The sequence below is a fragment of the Sylvia atricapilla genome, chromosome 3 (assembly GCF_009819655.1).
Source record: "Sylvia atricapilla isolate bSylAtr1 chromosome 3, bSylAtr1.pri, whole genome shotgun sequence".
Lineage (NCBI taxonomy): Eukaryota > Metazoa > Chordata > Aves > Passeriformes > Sylviidae > Sylvia > Sylvia atricapilla.
The window spans coordinates 91,727,385-91,747,202 of NC_089142.1; the positions used below are offsets into that span (position 1 = coordinate 91,727,385).

The window sequence follows — 19,818 nt, forward strand, 5'->3', positions numbered from 1 at the left end:
ATGCAGTAACTAACTGCTACAATATCGTTTGTTCAAGGAACAGGTGGGTGCTCCTTTGGCAGTGAGGCATCAAGAAAGCCCAGTTGTCATAGCATAGACATGGTAGGTAGCAAAGTCAGTAAGGGTTTTCTTGATGTGGAATGGTTAAGTGTGGGGGATTTTATCTATCCCCCACTCCCTGCCTGGTTTCTATCCTGTTCCCCATCACCCAGGGCTGGAGCTCTTTTTGCTTCAACCATGCAGTGTTTGGCCTTTGCTGGTCTTGTCCAGTTTAATCTCGTTCCCTTGCTGTGCATTAGGCTGAGCTGTTCAGCAGCCATCATTGTGAGATCATGACGATAAGGTGGGGATTGGAGATCACCTTTCTCCCATACAAATATCTCTGTCCCCTGATTAAATGTTTTCCCCCAAACAGCCCCTGCTGCTATTTTATCTTATTACAGTGAGTTCTTGCTCCCCTGTTCAAGGCTTTGTCTGGTCAATGCAGTGCCTTAATTTGCTCTGGAAGCCTTCTGAAAGTAGGAAGTTTTGGCCCAAAAGGCTTCCTCAGATGCCAAAAACAAGGAAGAAAGGTGAGGGTGTACTTTTGGTACACTTACTCCTCTCAATACTCTGCTGGAAGAGGAAGGAAGAAGCAAACTATGAGCTGGCATCCTTGCAGCAAAGTCTCAGAGCAAACACACAGTGGTGCCCTGCTCCCTGTAGACTCCACACATCCAAGTCAGGCATCTCAACTAACAAGGGACTTATAAGGAAGAAAAAGACACGAGCATCCCAGCACAGCTGGTGAGCAGGCATTCCCCATAGAACAGAGAATCACAGTTCCATGTCCTGCTGATGAGAGACTTATTTTTCACTTCCTTAGGAATGACTGCCAGAAAGAGGGATAAACAACAGCCTGAGACAGACTTTGTGATCAGCCACCAGCTCAGCCTCCCAGGTTGTCCTGTTGCTTGAGTTTCCTTTGAGCTGGACTGATCCAGTGGTTTTCACCTTATCCTCATGCCATAACACTCCTGCCTCCTGTAAAGCTCCTTCCAAACCTGAGAGCAGGTAGTTTCAAAGAAGGCACACAATAGATTTCTTGAAGTATTTTTTAATATTAAAGTCATTGTACTTTGATTTAAAGATGACATGTAATAGAATTCCAGTGTATTTTGTTTTAAAACATACTTTTGGAGAAGAGAGGCCAGGACGTTTTCAGAGTACTTTAGCTTCACTAAGCACCATCAAGGCAGTGACTGTGCTATGGGAGCAGCTCACAGCTGATGCAGAAACTAAAGGGTCTGTTGGAGAAACATTCAAACACTGTCCACTTTTTCACTATTTAGTACAGTGATGACCTTTGGAACATTAGTGAGTTCCCTCCTTTCCCCCTGGTTCCCCCATACACTGAGGTAAACTTGTTAAACTTGGGCTAGAAAAGCGTGAGTTTGTTAGACCTGTCCTAGAGTTAGCTCCTTCTGCACTTCCAAGGCCGTTCCTCCAGCCAGCATTTCTCTGGAAGAAAACATACCTGGTTTTCAGCTTTAATTGCTGATTGCAGTTTATTCCAGTTATTTTCTATCCCTCCTGCTATGAACAGTTAAACGGCAGTCTTAGTCTCAGCTTATGTGGTTCGTTACTTGACGAGTCCTCTTCAGGTGCCTTCTTCGGATTTTGATCATCCACTTAACACTTAACTTGGCAAAGTCTGCTGCCTTAAACAGGGCCAGAAAGATGCCACAAAGAAGAGCAATCATGTTCCAGGGATTTGCTGTGATAATCTGAAAAAGATGACAAGTATTAGTCCCCTCATCTGATTCCACACAGGTAGAGAGGAGTGAGAGGTGTGGGAATGGCCAAAGAGGTGCCTGGGTCCTGCTGGACCAAGTCCTGTCCCACACAGTCTGCATTCACACTCTGGTTTTGGGCAAGAAAACACCAATGCTGTAGATTTTGCTGCCGCTGGACCTTGGTTGTCAGGTAAATACAGTACCACATTTATTCTAATGAATTTATTCTAATAATGGATAAAAAAAATACACCAGGCTATTTTTATTATTCTCATTTCAGCCTAGGTTTCTTGTCAATTAATAAAAAAGTTATTAAATCAGATTACCCAAGCAGACTTATTTAAGCAAAAAGTTCAGCCCTGACCCGAAGCTACTCTTTGCTAGAACACAGGGAGACAGGTGCTTTTCTTAGCTACATGTACCTCTAGCTGCAAGCAGAATGATGAGGATCACCAGTCCAAGGAAAAGCATCAGATGGTCCTGACCTCCACAAAGAATGCATTACTGGACATAAGGAAGAGCCTACACTGACATTTCAGAAGTATCCTCACTCTTCTCTGCATTTCTTCTTGGAGTGAGGAAACAGAGGCAAGTGCATGCACACACAAACCACGAGCATGTAGTCAGTGATTCAAGAAGGGACTAGCGGGTTACTCACGTCCTGAACAGTCTGTATGAAAGGATCTTTCCATTCAAACACCACAAAGAACAGCTGGTCACTCCTTGGTTTAGTTCTCTGGTCAATGTAGTTAACCACACTGGTCTGAGGAGAGGGAAAGAAAAGTGCAGGTTACTTTCTTCAGTGGTACAATGAGTCCTTTGTGCAACAGAAAAGGCCTGTAAAAAGGTGAAAATACCAGACTATTTAGGGACTTCCAGCACAGCCTTTCTCCATCTAGAGCAATGGGCTGCCAAAATATGGCAAGGGCCACTTCCTCCCTCTGTCTCATCTTCATATTATTTTCCTATGTCTCACTCAGTATCACACTACAATACCATTTCTACATTGCCTCTCAAAAGGGGACAATTAATTTCCAAAATTCATTTGCTTGCAGTAATACAACATTTGGAAAGTTCTCATGGATAAAATTAAATCAGTTTTATTTGCCAGAGAACCACACAATGGTGGCAGGAAGATTCCTTCTTATTGAAAAAATGGGTTGTAGAATAAACTAGAACATTCCAGCAAGTGCAGACTAAACACAGAAGAAGCCCAAGTGTTAACGAACAAATCCATACATCCCAGTACTGCCCATTAACTAGGTCACCACTTGTAACTAATGCTGCCCATCAGAGAGCTGTAACACAATTCCAACAGGGAACTGGGTTAGGACACCAGACTATGTTACAGCCACATGAGGCCAGAGTCTCAAGAACCACAACCAGGAAAATATTAAGATATCAGGCCCCAGGAAAACACTTGTACTGAACCAGCTGCCACCAGCTTAGGGGGGAACTACACAGGGTTTGTACACAGGCAGTTTGAGCTGCCCCCTGCTCCTAGAAGACAACACAAACTGCCCAAGAGCCACACAGTGACCTCAGGAAAGCACAGGGGTGGAAGGACTTTTCCGTTCTCCAAACCTCGAAGGAGTGTTCACATCTTGGTGCAGAGGGGAGTACAGCTGCTAGTCATGTGTAATTCTGTACTGGAAGCAATGAATCCAGTAGCACTGTGACTCTGTATCAGGGTAGTGGCACAAAGATGAGACAGATGATGGAAGAACATGCCTTTTCCATGTTTTGTGAGCCAAGTTTTCCAGGCAGAGGATGGCTGAGTTGGAAGTCTCTAAGCAGACCACTCTCTTCACCTCCTTACAAACCTTCCCATTGTATAAGGGTGACCTGCTACAAAAGCCTCCAATTTACCACAGTGCAGTTTCTTTACAAATACCTCAGGGCTTCTCTCACTCTTCTCCACAGTCCCAGCCTGAACAGATTTTAGGCTGCAGACGAGTAGAAGCAGGAGCTACAACACTGTTCATGGCCACTCAGAGCATATGGAGCTCCCCCAGCTCCTGGTGTCTGGTCAAACACCTTTGCTGCAGACTGTACAGCCCGTTTCCTTACTGCAGGGTACCAGCACCCCACCCACACTGATCCAAGAAAACTGCACCCCAGGAAACAAACAGTACACAGGGCTGAACAAAGCCAACGGGAAAGAAAGAAAATACAAATGAATGACTGCTGGGCTAGTTGGCAAAGTGAGTGACTGTTCTGTTTGACCTTTGTATCCATCTTTCCAGTAAGCCAGCTCCCAGGTTTGGATCTGAAAGGCTAATGGACTTCTTGGTGCAATTTGAGCAGATGCTGTACCATCAAACAAAGCAAGTGCAATTTATCTCTGAGCTGTTTCAATTTCTGCTGTATTATTAATAGGTATCTCATTCCTGGTCCCTAGGGTTTATTAAAAACAAACAAACCAACCCACAAAACAAACAGAAAACCCAAACCAGCAACAGTGTTCACTTACTCAGATGATCAGTCCATAATGCTGAACTAAATAGTTGTCTACAGTCACAAAAAGCTCTTTTTTCCTCTGAATTTGAGCCAGCCTTTTGTTTCCACTTTGAGACACGTTAGACTTGGGCACACAAAGGAGGACTTTCAAAAATCCTAAACCTGGTAAGCAAATGGCACCAAATGGCACCAAAAAAAAGCACCAAATGGCAAATGATGCAGAGCTGTAGGTTCTGAAGGACAGACAGACTGCTGCTGTCAGTGCTTACATGGCAGCAGCAGACTGATGCATTCTTTCCTCTCCTCCAAATCAAGGCATTACTTTGGGACTTGCAAGACCCTGGGATTTGCCCCCTGTCCTCTAGTGAAGTAGGAGTGTACCCCCCTCCCAGTCACAGACCTGCCCTTCCCTTCAGACTGCTCCACATAACAACTAACTGTGAGAACTAAAGATAGAACTGAAGGTTCTGCTTCCTTTTGCTCCCTCCAGAATCTCCCAAGAGAACCAAGAGAAAGTATAACCTCTGAAAGAGACACCCTCTGAAAAGGACAGCTCCTAAAATCCTCATTTCTCACCACTGATGAGACACTTCCTTTCCAACAACAGTGGAAGCAAAACAAGCTCAAAACACAATTATTTCCTTGTGCATAAACACGAACAGAACAGGAATGAAAAGTCAGGCTCATTTCCTCTCTAGATAAGTTTACATCTTCCACCTGCATATTCTCCAGTTGTAAATGATGCAAAAAGCGAAGCTATTCCATGTTTCTAAGGACACTCAACAACCAAAAATTCTAAACCCAAACAAAAAGTAGACATGAGAAGGCTACAAAGAATACAAGGCTTACATTTACCTCTTCATCCTAACATCAGTGGCAACCTAAAAAATCCCTCTTTCCAACAGCAGCTGTTATTTAGACAATGCCTTTGTCAATTCTTCTCCACCTCAAACTGTAGGTAATTGTGTTAGTTTTTTGTGTCAGTCTCTTGGGACCCTCACCTCAGACTACATGTGTCATAATCCATTTGAGGCCTGGATTTCTGGCCTCCCTGTTGGATGTTTTCCTGAGCTGTGTCACAGACCATATCAACAGCTGAGCACATCAAGGCATTTACACTCCTACAGAATCCCTTCTTGCTGAGAAACTGTGAGCAACTAAAGCCAAAACTGCTCAGTGCAAAGTGGCATCATGGATGCAGTGAAACAAAACCCAGCCCCCCAAAACATTATGAGTATTTTTTTTTTTTTTTACCTCTTGTTTGAATTCAACAGTCTCACTACCATCTTCTTCTTTTGTTTTGACCAAGGACATCTTGACCCAAGTTCGGAAGCCTGCAGAAAACTTCCAGCTGGAGTATGAACTTTCACAGTCCTTCATGAATTTTGCTTTTTCTGGACTAAAGGCAAAAGAGCATCACTTTATTGACCAAACCAAGAGCACTGTAGGCAGGAGAAGGTCAGACCTACAGGCCCTTCAAACTATGTCCACAATTCCTTTCATTCTCCAACTGCTAAATTCAACATAACTGAATCATTGTGTGCAGTGATGTTTTCATTATTGGTAGCACTTCAGTGGTGCATCCTTAACTGCAGAGGACTTACCTGGTGCCCTACATCCCTGGAGTTATGCCTGCCTGTAGGGATTGCTTTGGCACACAGGGAGTTTAGCTCTGCTCGTCTGTCATCTCTGGGACAGAAAGGAGCAGAGCCAGGACTTCAGGAAACAACTCATCACCAAGTGAAGAAGCAAGGGACAGCAGGAAGAGCCTAGAGGAAGGACAGGGTGCTTCACCTCATTTCTGGTTGCCAAATAAACCACTTGCAATGCAGACATGCTTAAAATGCCTTGAAATTAACATTCAGGATATTCCTGTAATTTTGGAAACACTGCAGCTTTGGTGTAAGGCTCCCGTCTGCAATATCAGGGCTGTTTTCCCAATATGCAATCACAGATATTTGCGGCTCCCAGAATATCAAGATTGCTTTGTGTGTTTTGATTGGGGTTTTGTATTTTAATACTGTGACTGTAAATCTTTAAGGCTTCCAACACCCCTCATGCTTCAAGTAGTAAAGAGATAGCTTTAAAGCATATCTGGTGTCCATCTCTTCTCTACCAGCTGCACAGGACATAGTGAATTGACCATGCTATTTGCTGGGAGCTCCTCAGTACTGTGATTTTTATGTCACCCCTATGAAACAAGCCCAGCCCTGCAGCTGCTTTCCAATAAGGTTTCATTTGAGAAGAAGGGGTAAACCCCTGTGAGAAGTCATGAATCATTAAAGGCTATTTTTACTAAGATAGATTTCAGGTTGCAGAGATATGCCAGGGTATATTGGTCCTTATAAGCAGGGAGAGAGTTTTGATCCAGACCAAATTCATCTGCCTAGGAGAAGGGAAAGAGTATTCTTTGCTTTTAAGGCATAGGGTGTGCATGACTGGGTCTTTTAGGAGATGAAGGTGTTTTGGTCTTCCAGGAGAAAGACACAAAGAAGTAAAGAAGAAAAGCAGAGATGAAGAAGCAAGCTCTTGTCCCAGAACAGGCCAATCAGGATGGCTTGTCCAGCACTGACTGGACTTGGAGTTTTCCTCTCTTTTTTTCCTTAGTTTTTAAACTCAGGGCTTCTTTTCTTTCTACAATGACAAGGTGCCTTGTCTGCAAGGACCAAAAGGACTGCACTGATATAAATATCACATTGATGGCTACTCTGTACCACCATCACCTGCTCAGACCTAATAGATGAATACACACATGTCCATGGGAGGGCAAAACCCAGCACAGCCATTCTCTCAAGTCAGGGCTTCAGGCAATGGACTCAAACACAGAATTCCACTGTGCACATGCACAGAAAAGGGAAGAGTTTCTGGAAAGAAAAACAAACGCAGTTTGCTACCCATCGAGACAGATGCTGTCCCCAGGGAGTTCTAGGCTGTTAGGAATATCTTTATTTTGACATGAGATGCTTGTTTAGTGACCCCAGCAGGATGGCACCTCTCAACCTCCCACAGGAAAGACGTGGGCAGAGCCAAAGGACAAAGCCCACAGCTGCCTGCTCCTCACCCCAGAGCATCAGTTAATCAAACACAGGAACACCTAATCAAACAACTGCTCCTCCCCTCGGGATGTGGGCAGAGCAGCAGCTGAGGGGACAGCACAGGGGAGCACCAGAGAGCTTTGCCACTCAAGAGGAACACACATAATTAGCACTCTGCCAGCCAGTCATATGCCTAATGGCTGGCTAAATACAGCATCCTAGAAAAGCTTTCCAAGCCAACATGGAAAAGTGAGGCAGGAAGTTATGACACAGAGCTGCTGAATGCTACAGCCACAACTGCCATGGCAGGCAGACAGCAGCAGTATGCTTTGCCTTCGACAGTAATTGCAGGCTTGAAAAAGAAGGATTAATAATATCTTAGGAGAAGCTGGGGAGAAGTGATCTGAGAGGCATCTCCATAATCCAGACCACTGCCACAAAGCGAGGGGGAAAAAAGGGGGGGTGGACAGGAGGAGCAGAGCAGAAAGACACAAGCTTTACACAAATTATAGCAGAGAGCAAATAACCCAGCTTTAAAACCACACACAACCAAGTGAACACAAGACAGGAAAGGGATTTTAAGCTGAAAAACAGTTCTGCAGGCAGTTTCTTTTAATTCCCTCTTCACACCAAAGACAGACAACCCACACAGGCTACACCTCTTTTTTTGTTGCTGTTTGGGTTTTTTGGGGGTTTTTTTCTCCCTTGTTTTCCTTTCTCTCTCTCTCTCTTTTTTTTTTTTTTTTTTTAATCTGTGGGAGTCACTAACCCTTTTCTGGACTGGGCTGTAGTGCTGCAGTAGATCCTTCTAACACCAGTGTTTGTGGACCACCCCACGAGAGCCAGACAAGTTTAGGACATCTCACTAGCAGATTCCAATGCAACAGCAAGAGCCAAACCCACTGATGGTTCAAATTCAGTCTGTGTTTATTGCTTTTGTGTTTCCCTAGAGCAGGAAACCCTCAAACAGCCTCAAACAAAGGTTGGTGTGGTACCAGAAGTCTCAACCCTTTTATGCTGTATTTCTCTGCATGCAGCAATCCAGATCAGAGACATGAACATGGAGCTCTGTTTAGACCCTTAAATAATCTCTGATCTGTCCACACTGGTGTCCATCCTTTCACAGGACCAGAAGCTATTTGACATGTTATACTAACAATAGTCCTGTCAGGCGTATTCTCAGAGGATTTTCTTCTAAACCCCATGTATTATCCTAATGACAGTTCAGGAGAAGAACTTGTATTTTTAGCCACACATTTTGGGTAATTTGCAAGGGTTTCATTATTTCCCTCCCTCCAATTAATACGGTACAGACAGCAGCTGCCACTACCTTAAAAAAAAAAAAAAAAAAACCAAAACCACAAAACCAAGAAAAAGAAGCCAGCAGCATCTCCCTCCAGCTCAGAGGCCAACAACAGCACACAGTGCAGCAGTGTTCTGTGAGGACCAGAACAAAACCAGTGAGCAGTGCCAGTTTCATGGAGTCTGATCCAATTTTAACAGAAGAGCTGCATAGAATAAAGCCCTTGACAGAAACAACTGGACCTTGCTCGAGTCCTCAGCATTTAGTACAGCACAGAAAATCTCTTAAAGGTACAACTCCTCAGATGCCATTTTTTATTGCTTATGGCACCTCTGATAACACTGTACATGAACTGCTGGGCACATTTTTACTCTGGGGTCTCCTAACCAGTAAGACATTTTGTCAGGAAAAGTAGTTAACAGAGGCCAGTAATTGAAGATTTCAGAGGCTGTACGGAAGGACACACAGCAGTTTCTACAGATATCTTAATCCAGACTTCCCATTAGCTAAATATAGCATCTGCTGATGAACAAGAAATTATTTCTATTTTCTCTTCTGCTGGAAGCTGGACAGAATGAGTGCTCTCCACACAGAGAATGCAGTTTCACATGCACTTTTCACAGTCAGGAGAAATGTGAACTCCCAACCTGCCCTGAGCCCAGCCAGTTCATGCCAGGGCAGCAAACACAGTAGTGAGTAAGACAAGCCACACCATTTGTACCAACTTTCGGAGGATGCTGCAAAAAAAGACACCACTGGCCTCCTGCTCACAGCTGGTTCTTCTCCTGTATTCCATCTAGACACATTCCATTTACCACTGAGACCTTAATTCTCTTGCCAATGTTACCATCCATCCACCTGGGTTAGTTCAGAATCAGTTTTAACTCCCATTCCTACTATCTCAAGCAAGCACAAAAGATGCATCCCCAAACAAACATCCCCATTTCCCATGTGGCTTCCAAGGCCTGAGGATGCACAGACTGAGCTGTTCATCCTGCCCTGAGCCAGGTGCAGCACCAGGGGTGATCTCAGGCAGTGCTTGTGTCTGGCAGCACAGAAAGAGCTGAGCACATTGCTGCAACTGGTCCCACTGTAAGCGTTTCCAACCAAAGCACAAGCCATAAAACCAGGAAAAAACAAACATAAGGAACAAGCAGCACCTTCTACACCACTGCTCTTAACTGGTATTCTCTCACCCTAAAATATCAATGCCTAAAATACCCGGAATATGAGCATTTTATGAGGTGTTTCAGTAAAGTTACAGAAAACAGTTAAAGACTTGGGAGGTGTTCACTGAAGTAGAAATGCTTTGTAAAAGGCAGATCCTGCTAACTGGTCTTTGGTGACCCAGAGGTATTGTGTCTGAACGCTTCCTGTCTTTGATCCATTTGAACAGCATCAGTATGACCATGTCCAAGCCTCTGAGAAGGCCCTACTAAAATAAAATCTGTTCTCTTCCCTCCTTCACCTAATTTTGTTCTGCACAGGTCCTCTAACCCCTGTCCCTTTTTCACTGAGCATCTATTACCACATTAAGGGTTTCTATCAGGTATCACTATGACTGATATTTCTTGACTAACTTTTAATCTGGATCTCAGAGAGAAGAATAGAACTTGAATTTAAATTAAAGCAAAAATTAAACTGTTAAGTATGAAATTTATTCTCAAAAGCTGGAAAAAAGAGCAGGTATTTCAAGAAAGTAGAAGACAGGATTAATTCCATTCTTGTTAAAATTAGAAGGTTGATTAGATTCTCCAATGATACCAATGTCAAACCAATACAAAGCAAGTTTGAAAATACCATATATGAATTTATATCATTCTGCAGAGTCTTAAATAAAGCCAGTAATACAAAGAAACAGAGTTAATCTTTCAATGAAGTCACAACATAGCAATCTAGGGATCTGACCTTTACAGTAATTGCTTTAAAAACCCCCAAATGGTACAGAAATATTTGTGTTCTTGGTGCACTTCCTGACACACTACCCAGGACAGCACACTTCCTGATCACCCACAGCAGCAGACAGCAGGAAGCCAGCACAAACTCCAAGCTTTTAGAAAGTGCAGCAACAAATGGTTTAAGCACAGTTGAAGAACAGTTTTTGTCACTGAAAAAGCCCTCAATACATTTTTTAAAGGTCAGATTAGTAAACAAAGACATGAAAGAGAATCAACATAGTCCAAACATTTTTAAAAAATCACAAAAGCCTGCCTGATTTTTCCTGAAAGAGCCCTTCCTTCACAAGTATTGTGACAGCAAGTTCAATGCAGCCACAGGCTCATCCCTTCCTTCACTTACCTGCTGACGAACTCTTGGAAAGAAGAAAATAGCAGGTAGTCAATGGCACTAAAATCTTGGTCTGTTTCATTCAAATGGAACTGCAAAAACACCAGCTCCCTTTTCTTCACATCACGAGGGCCTTGAACAATCAAAGCATACTTCTGTAAGCAAACAGAGATGGTGAGAGGAGCAAAGGAATCCTCATTTCCTGTTCATTAATTTGCCATCTGGCACTAATACTCTATAGAAATCTAATACACACAGAGAGTTTCTTGGCTGCTACTAAGTACACATCTATTAAAATACCTAACAAGAATGCCAACTGAGTCCCTCCTTTCAGTTTAAATAGGAGGTCTTTACAATAAGATTCAGTGTTTAAATACTAATATTTAAGTATTAAATATGGTCTTTTGTGGGTTTTGGATATTTGTTTCTAGAGAAGCAAGCTTCTCTGCATTTCTAAGGGCAATTTAAGGCAGACTATCCCTCAGTGTACCCATCTTGCTGGCTCGAAGCATTTCAGTGTAATGAATCCCTTGGTGCCCATTTAAGATTCTTCCAAGTGTGACAAACATGGTATGTAATTCCCAGCAGGAATTCACGTATGAATTCCTAGCGAACATAAAAAGAGAGATTAGCCATCCTCCTTTAATGGATACTGATACTGCTTTCAATCAAAGCTAGATTTACATTATCAAGGAAAATGCTTCCCAGTTCATTTAGGAGAAGAATGAAGTGAGAGTTTCACTGTAAAAAATGACTTATTTTATCTCATTAAGGGTTTTGTGCTGCACACACCCACAGGACAGCTGATCTTCCATAACACATATATACACTGACTAGGGTCTTTTACATTTCTGAAAACAAAATGACAGATGGCTTACAAAAAATTCAAACCAGAAGCAAGGATTTTTTAAAAGCATGTAGTACTTTTACTTTCCAACAAGACTGTGAGCAGAAAATCCACACTGAATAAGCTTTGTTCTATTATATTGTTATTACCATAGTTTGATTAGTAAAAGGATCTGTGTAGTTGATCCTCTGAGTGGTGCATTCAATGGCTCCTGGCTGACCTGGATTTATCAGAGGTGGAATGTGATCATAGTAATGATGTTTGCAGCTAAGCAGTCGAGCCTTGCCTGGGTAAAAGGCAATACCTGTTTGGGGAGAAAAAACATTAGAGAGTGCTGATTTCCTTCCTGAGGACACAGATTTTCATTATGGAATTTAATCCCACAGGATACTGGACTATCTTTAAGATGCCACAAAACAATCAAATTAAACCATGTATTTCCACATTTCTCTAGAGCAGGACAAAAGCACCAATTCCATCAGGAGAGAACCCCCATGATGCATTGAAAAAAATCAGGGTTTATATTCTGTTACAACAATTCAAGGTTCATAGAAGCTACTAAGTTTCCCTAGTCTTCCCACAAGCCAGCAGCTAATCCATCAGTCCCTCTCAACCATAGATGAATCTGCAAAATATGTAAAGGGGCATAAAATGAGACATGTAGTGTTTTAGTTTTCAGACATTAGCATTTAAAACATCAAGTGTTAATTGGGAATAATGTACATACCATAGATGACAGATCAAAGATCACTGGCTGAGCTAACAGAAGTGAAAAGATGCTGTTCAGGATACAGCATCTTCTGTTATCTGAATGTGACCTCACGATAAAAATCAAAGCTATCAAACACACTACCATCCCTTATTTACATCACTGGGTAGGGTAGGCAACTGCTTCACCTGGATGGAAACCCATATGTGCCATAAACCTCCTGTTCCAGTCCAACAGCACATTCAAACAATCACAGACACTTCAGCTTTGGAAGGCTAGCAAAATACAGGAGCCAAATCTCAAAATCCTTTTACACCATCTATGCATATTTATTACTGGAAACAAGCTTGCTGGAAGATAATCTAGTCTAACTTTTTAAAAAAGCCAAAAATATGATTGATTACATATAATTAACTTGCAACTGAGATGACTTGCCCACCAAAATATGAGACGTCAAAGCACTCAGCATATATCAAATAATTTATTCCCTCCTTCAGAGCTCCATGCTTGCAACTTGCTATCTCATAATTTTAATAGAGCAATAAAATAAAGGATTACATTGATTTAGGTTCTCTGTTCTGCAGGGTTCTCCAACAATACTTCTGGATTTTTATATATGCTGCTCTGTTTATTTAAAATCTGCTTATTTTCTTCCTGTTGCTGTATGAACTGCTCACATAGGGGAAAAAATAAGGAGAAAAGCTTGAGTCTGCTTGCTCTTACAGTCAGATTCATATGGTCCAAACATAAGGCATACTTCCAGAGCTGGGCTTACCTGGCCATAGAGAAAAATAACTACAGTAATATGGCAACAACTCAAAACACCTTTCAGCCACAACTACTGACGTGGGTATTTGGAAAATGTGGTAACACTTCAAACAGAAGTGTTATTGTTAAACTGGAAACTCACTGATGACTGACTGAGCTGCATTTGCTACCAGGGCTCTACTTATGGACAGTTACTGGACAATTAAAAAGAATAATAACAACAGAACTCACTACTCAAAAATGCTCCCATGGAGCAATTCCTCCTGCAAACTGCAAGAGTTTCTGCTGCCATGCTGCATTTTTATGCCAACATTGTTCCTTGCAGTCACATCACATTTTCATTGCCTACTGACGTAATACAACGTTGTAAACAAGGCAGGGTGGAAGTGGAAAGTGGCATTGTGGTTATTTTGTGGTTGGTTTGAGAAATTCACCTTCTTTATTGTGAATGGCATTTCATTGCCCAGTGCAGCACTGAGCTCCTGACACACATCCTGTGTTACTCTGTTTAAATGATACAGTTTGGGGAGTATTTCCAAAAGGAATAATCTTTCTTCCCTAAAAGAGGACTCATTTAGAGTCTGAAAACACTTCTTATCTATGAAATGTCACCTAATTCTCCACAGCTTCTACTATTCATGTTATTGGCACAAAAGCTCCCAAAAGTCTCCCATACAACATTAACATTTCTGTGCACAGTCAACACAACTTCAGACTAAAAAGTGAGGAAATGAAAGAGCTGGCTCCAGGTATTATATGCACTCTGGGCTCTGGAGAATGAGCACCAAATTGTAAAGCAATCCCAGAAAAACATGAACAAGAACTTAACCCATTTTGCTTGTAACTGCTCTTACCAGGTGCATCATAGAAGGACACTTCCTTGTAAGTGACTGACATCACTGGGTGCTTGAGCTTCTCCCTGAAGTCACTGATGGTTTGGTAGACAAGGAACACAGCTACGGCCATGAGCAGCAGATAAATAAACAGAAGAATTACTGAGAAAACATTCTTTAGGCAGGTCTTGCTGAAACGCAAAGAAGGGGTAGTGGTACCCAGTTCACCATCTGGAACCAAACAGAATAGGGATTGGAACTTTAAAATACAGATATTTTTGCTGATTTTTTATTTAAAGATCAATCATGTGAGAGGAAAGTAATCCTCAAACTCAGCTGGATTTAAAAAACCACAGCTAATTCTGGTTTTGATGATCAGCCAGCCAGATGCTTCCTTCTCAAGTAAGAAGTGTAATCAACCTAAGATTGTGCCTCCCTTTCACATGTCAGAATTTGGCACTCTGCTTAAGGCCACTGCAGGCAGGAAACAAGGTTTATCTTCAAGAATAACTGAGAAACAAAGCTTGAAGTTCACAAGAAAGTCTGTCCACGGTCAATCTTTGCTTCTGGAAAAAAACCAATTTCTTTCCCCCCATTTCCAGTCTGAAGTGATTCTTACACACACTCAGCATAGACATCAGTGGAGTGATTTAATATTCTAATGCTCATGCCCAGCTCTATGCATTGCATCTCCACCATGGCAGAAGTCATGAGATATTTGTCACCCTCTAGTTCATAATTCCTTGTGCATGCTAAAAACTTTCACAAGATTCTTCCAATTACATTAGAAATAGACTGACACAACTCTCCCAGAGTCTCCTTTCCTTCAAAGCTTGTTCTCTTTACATTTTCACAGTAGTCTCACTCACACACAGACACTGCTTTACCCATACTCCTTGCATTTGCCATTTCTTTTGGCAATACAAAAAGAGGTTCCTGTACTCTTGGGTTACAGATCATGTTTTGGCATGAGCAGAATACAGCTGAACACACAATTTTATGTTGAAACGCAGTGTAAAAAAGGAGATAAGCAGCCATGCTTCCTGCTGACTGCTCTGTGTGCTGTCACTTTATGAGCCAGGCCCTCTCAGGCCATGCCACACGCTGCTCTCCAACTCTATGGTTTGGTGTTTGTGCCTTCAAACAGCAAACACGAGCCTTTTAGTAAACCCTACTGCACACATAACCACTTACAAGTGTCCGTGGACAAGTGACATGCCAGGAGATAGCAGCCAAGGCAATTAGGACATTAATATACATAAAACTGCACTGCTGAAACAAATATGTCTTGAACAGCTGCAAGGCATTTAGGCCATACTCCTTTCAGGCTGGCTCACCTCAGTGCCCACACCTGAGCTGCAATAAGCCCATTTAACACTGCTCCATGCCCTCCAAAAGCAGCCTGAACAGTCTAACTAAGAATCTATTTTAAAGTATCTATTCAATATTGCACCTTGCTCATGTAAACCTGGCACAGACTCTGCCTGCTACCCACTGCCACTCAGGTGAGACACAAAATAAAGGAAGATGACATACTAAACTATCTCAGAGTCAGATGTGCTGAACCTGTTTTGATGGAGCACAGTTCCTTACAAAGAAATATTCTGCTATCAGTCCTTGGAAAGCCTCCTTGGCTTTCCATCAGTAATGGTAAGTGATAAGTAAGCAATAAGTAAGCAAAATTAGTGAAGTAAATGAAATAAGTAGTGAAATTAGTGTTTGGTTTACTTTCAGAAGTGCAATAAAAAACAAAACCAAAACAACCAAAGCCATGCACAACAGCAGCTAACAGGCCCTAAAAATCAATAAATTTTGGGTCAATAGTTCTCACCTGGTAAAATAACAGAGCTGGAATCTTCATGAACTTCCATCCCTCCTTCTCTCTCCTCTGTTGGATTTTCAGATGCTCGCTCCACATCTTCACTCAGCTGTGTAGTTAAAACAGTGGTTCAATTTCCAAACATGCTCTCAACTTGCAATTGTTGGAATTTCTATGGTACAAATAAAAGAGGCTCCAACTAACCAAACACACAAAAAGATGCCCCCAGTCCAAGAGCATCTGTTCCACTTGTTCACAAGACAAAAGCCACATTTCCATAGACTTAGAGCCAAAAATTAAGTGACTTGCATGCTACAAATTTAACCTACTTCTACTCTGCTGCTTCAACAATAACATCACCTTTCCATTCAAGTTCAAACTAATTATTTCCCCAGCAGCTCCAACACATTTTAACCCCACAATTAGGACAGCGTCCTCTGACAAGCAGGAACTTCATTCTGTCACTGAAGAATATATTTTTAGGCATAAGGAAACCACAGCACATACCAGCAAACAGAGCATTAGCACTTCTTAATAAAGAGATACAAAAAGCACAAGATGCATTCTGACAGGTGTTAAGGCAAGGCACTGAAATACAGTCTCAGCCACACAGGTGGCTGGGTCATTATGAGACAATAGCCAAGCATCTCTGTATTTTTGGTCCTTAATTGATCTCACTGTGCAGATTATTATATATTAGTGGTTATGCAACTAATTAGTCTTCCAGTGTTTCTGAAACACCAACACAGACCCGATGTTTTCTTGTTTTGCTATTCAGAGCTCTGGGCTCAAACTGCCAGGCCACTTCTGTCAGAGTCAGCAGCTTGTCACATCAGATACTCATCACGTGACATTGTGAAGCACTACAGATTTTGTACATTATAAATATAAAGTATCTCTTGTATGTTTTCCAAGTCTTCTTTCATGATGGGAACCGACAGAGAGATTACAACAATGCAAACCAAGGCATAAGCTTTTAACGTCACGTTAGCTTTGTTCCTGTTTCAAGGAAAATGGAGGCACAGGTAATGCTGCAGCTGCACTGAATGCTATTAAACACTACACCCCTAACTTACCCAACAGTAACGTGCATGTATCCATAAGAGAGTGCTTTTATTTCATCCAACTTTAATTCAGTACTGAAATCATCATTATGCCATTACCAAATCATCATTAGCACCAATTAGGAAAGAGTCCACTCATTTTACGTCTTCAAAGTCTGACGTAAAGTCTCCATCACCTCCTGCTGTATTTCTGTATTCATTTCCACCAGACAAAGCAAGATGAAAGCAGCTACCCAGCTGTTTTTAAATGCTTAGTACATAAATAAAGCATGATTTCCCATAGCATGAGGCAAGAAGTGAACAGGTAACTTGTAGGCCAGAAACTCAGCTTATGTGCAAGACTCTTACCAGGGTCCAACTGAAGATACCTTTTCCAATTATAACCATAAAATAAGAGAAAATTAAAACTCCGCTCCTTTTTGTAGAAACATAGTTCTGTTTGCTTATCTGACTCAAAATAAGCTACTCTGACACAAGAAAAGTACTCACTGAACCTCTTGTATTACACTTGCAAACACTAAATCAGCTAAGAAACCAGTTCCAATTATACTCATGCTAACTGCTGATACCAGGGCAGATACAACAAATGTAAGTTACAAAATCACTGCAGCTCTTCAGCTGACCCTCACACCCCTCTGATTCCTCAGGCACAGCCACCTCATTGACTGAGGTAATCAGGAGGGTAAGTGAGTTCTATTCCTAATGGCAAGGAGATCCCAACACAAGTTTAAAAAACAAAATAAGCAATTTCCTATCCTCTCAAGAGGACCTACAGCAATTCTTTTTCAAGTGGAAGAAAAAACATCTTAGAGGTAATTCCCAATCTAAATGATTCTGTGATAAGCTCAGAAAACACAACCTTTCAGCACTCCTTAGAAACAGACTAAAAAAATCCCAAACAATATGCAATTATGTTTTCTTATCTGTGTTCACAATGTTTCACAAGCTTTTCACACAGAAAGCCAGAGAAGTATAGCTAGGCAAGAGCAGGACTACTAACATTGCTTCAGATGCAGTAAGCAGGCTGAACTGATGTGTAAGACCTGCTGCCTAAAAACAACTATCTTTTACTGCACATCCTGAACAGCTGAACTGAGAAGAGATCACCAAGATTCCAGCGCTGTGCATGGCGCAGCCACTGCGTTCTGAGCAGCACACAGCACCCTGACTCCACAAGGCAAGACCTGCAACCCCAACACCTCACACACACACACAGAGCTACAGTCTCCCAGTGCCTGGGAAGCCAGCACAGCATTACTGCAGGACAGCTCATTCCAGTTCACACCTGTCACTCGTCTTGGATTCGGGGATTCTGCCAACAGCGAACCTGGAACATCTCAACCAGGTTCACCCTCACAGGCCAGCCCTTCCCATGTGGGATTTTTGATTGAAGGGGTGAAGCATGGTGCCAAGCAGAAGGCAGACAGATTTCAGGGTGGTTAAGCTTGCAGTAGGACACAGAGACAGGACAGGATGTCAAGGGCAGGAATGGCATGAAACAGACCTCAGCATTCCTCTGGGGTCAGCACATACAGCCGAGGGAGCAACAACCACAGGAACCCGCAGTTCTTTTTCAGTCCTGCACACAGAAAAGCACTGGGCAAAAAGAAGCTCAGAAAAGACAATTCCAGCCATTTGAGCATCCCTGCCAGTGTAGAAGCAACAAAGACTGCTGGAGGTGCCAGAGAAGGAATGGACACACAGGTGCTGCACTTACACACATAGATATGGAGCAGTGTCAGTGGTGGCTGATACTTAAGGTGGAAACATAACATGCATCATCCATGTCCACACTTCAGGCATTAATGCAGCTTCATTAACTCTCTCAAGTACCTCCCCTAGGTACAAGCACACTAGTCAATCTCATCTTGATAGTCATGAGCTAAAACCTTCCTACTGGATAAAAGTCCCTTAAATAAAAGGAGAACTTGTTCATACAGGCCTTTGCTCATCTGCTGATTCATCACCTTCCAATGCCTTCTAGCCTGGCAAGAAAACCAGAAGCTGAAACTAAACAGACAGTACCACACTAAATTAGAATGCATTAAAACTGAGCCTCAAACTACCCGTCACGTGCAGAGGAAGGAAAATATCTACATTCCCTTTGCCTGTGCTCTGCTGTAACTCTCTACCGCTGCCGAACTTGGCACAAATCGCTTGTGCGTCTACTAGGAGAGATAGGAACGAGCAAGGAAGCAGGATTGCTGAGCCTGTACATTGATATGCAAACCAGGCGCCGCCTCGGGCATTTGGCAGCGTGATAAAGCGCCCTTCAGTTTCGGATGCGGGAGCTCTGCTACCCAAATAGCTTCTCACACCCGACAGACCGTCCTTGTTACCAAACCCCGGCTACAGAGTCTAGCTGGATTCACCCCACACACCTGAAACAGCCGCCGCCCGCTGATTTAACCACGTTCAAAGGCAAAACACCGAACTGCGCTCACCCGAGCCACCCGGGTTCCGGCAGAGCGCGGCTGCCGCCCGACGCCCCGGGTACCCGGCGCCTGTATTCGCTATACCGACAGCGCCCGGTGTCCCCGCCGGCCAAGCGGCGAGCCTCGAGGAGGGCACCAGCGCCCGGCGAGCCCCCCAGCCCTGCCCGGCCCCCCGTACCTCCTGGTAGGATGCGGACACCTCTGGCTTTGGCATAGCATCGGCGGCAGCGGCGCCACGGCGCCGGGCAGCGCCCGCCGGCACCGCACGGGGCGGGGCAGCCACGGGCCGGGCCGAGCGGGGCCGAGCCGGGCTAAGCCGAGCCGGACTAAGCCGAGCCGGACTAAGCCGAGCCGAGCCGGGGCGAGCCGCCCGGGCAGGGCCACGCAGGCGCCGCCGGGACCCCCGAGCCGCCCGGCCCGGCCCTTCCCGTCCCCGGCCGGTGCCCGCCCCTTGCCGGGGCTGCCGGGAGGAGTAGTCCGGGCA

General features: G+C 43.4%; 1 protein-coding gene across 5 annotated transcripts; it reads right to left on the minus strand.

Annotated features, from left to right (window-relative positions):
* Positions 1-1,080: 1,080 nt before the first annotated feature.
* PACC1 (proton activated chloride channel 1) lies at positions 1,081-19,750 on the minus strand. 5 transcript variants are annotated; one of them, XM_066316160.1, is made up of 9 exons: positions 19,513-19,616; positions 18,838-18,884; positions 15,848-15,944; positions 14,038-14,247; positions 11,856-12,010; positions 10,872-11,014; positions 5,490-5,634; positions 2,434-2,538; positions 1,081-1,766 (listed from the first exon to the last, which is right to left on the minus strand). In XM_066316160.1, exons 3-9 carry the CDS (start codon positions 15,885-15,887, stop codon positions 1,605-1,607), a joined length of 960 nt encoding a protein of 319 aa, XP_066172257.1. In that variant the 5' UTR covers positions 15,888-15,944; positions 18,838-18,884; positions 19,513-19,616; the 3' UTR covers positions 1,081-1,604. The 5 variants fall into 5 exon arrangements, with proteins under 5 accessions (XP_066172257.1, XP_066172258.1, XP_066172255.1 ...); XM_066316161.1 differs by lacking the exon at positions 18,838-18,884 and having other exon boundaries at positions 19,513-19,750; XM_066316158.1 differs by lacking the exon at positions 18,838-18,884 and having other exon boundaries at positions 15,848-16,007; positions 19,513-19,674.
* Between the last annotated feature and the right edge of the window lie 68 nt (positions 19,751-19,818).

Excerpts from the sequence above, each read along its gene's own strand:
- PACC1 (XM_066316161.1), bottom strand. The coding sequence starts at position 19,548 with ATGCCAAAGCCAGAGGTGTCCGCATCCTACCAGGAG. Across the intron at positions 12,011-14,037 it reads GTCCTTCTATGATGCACCTG|GTATTGCCTTTTACCCAGGC; the intron begins GTAAGAGCAGTT and ends CTCCCCAAACAG. Across the intron at positions 5,635-10,871 it reads TTCCAAGAGTTCGTCAGCAG|TCCAGAAAAAGCAAAATTCA; the intron begins GTAAGTGAAGGA and ends TTTTGCCTTTAG.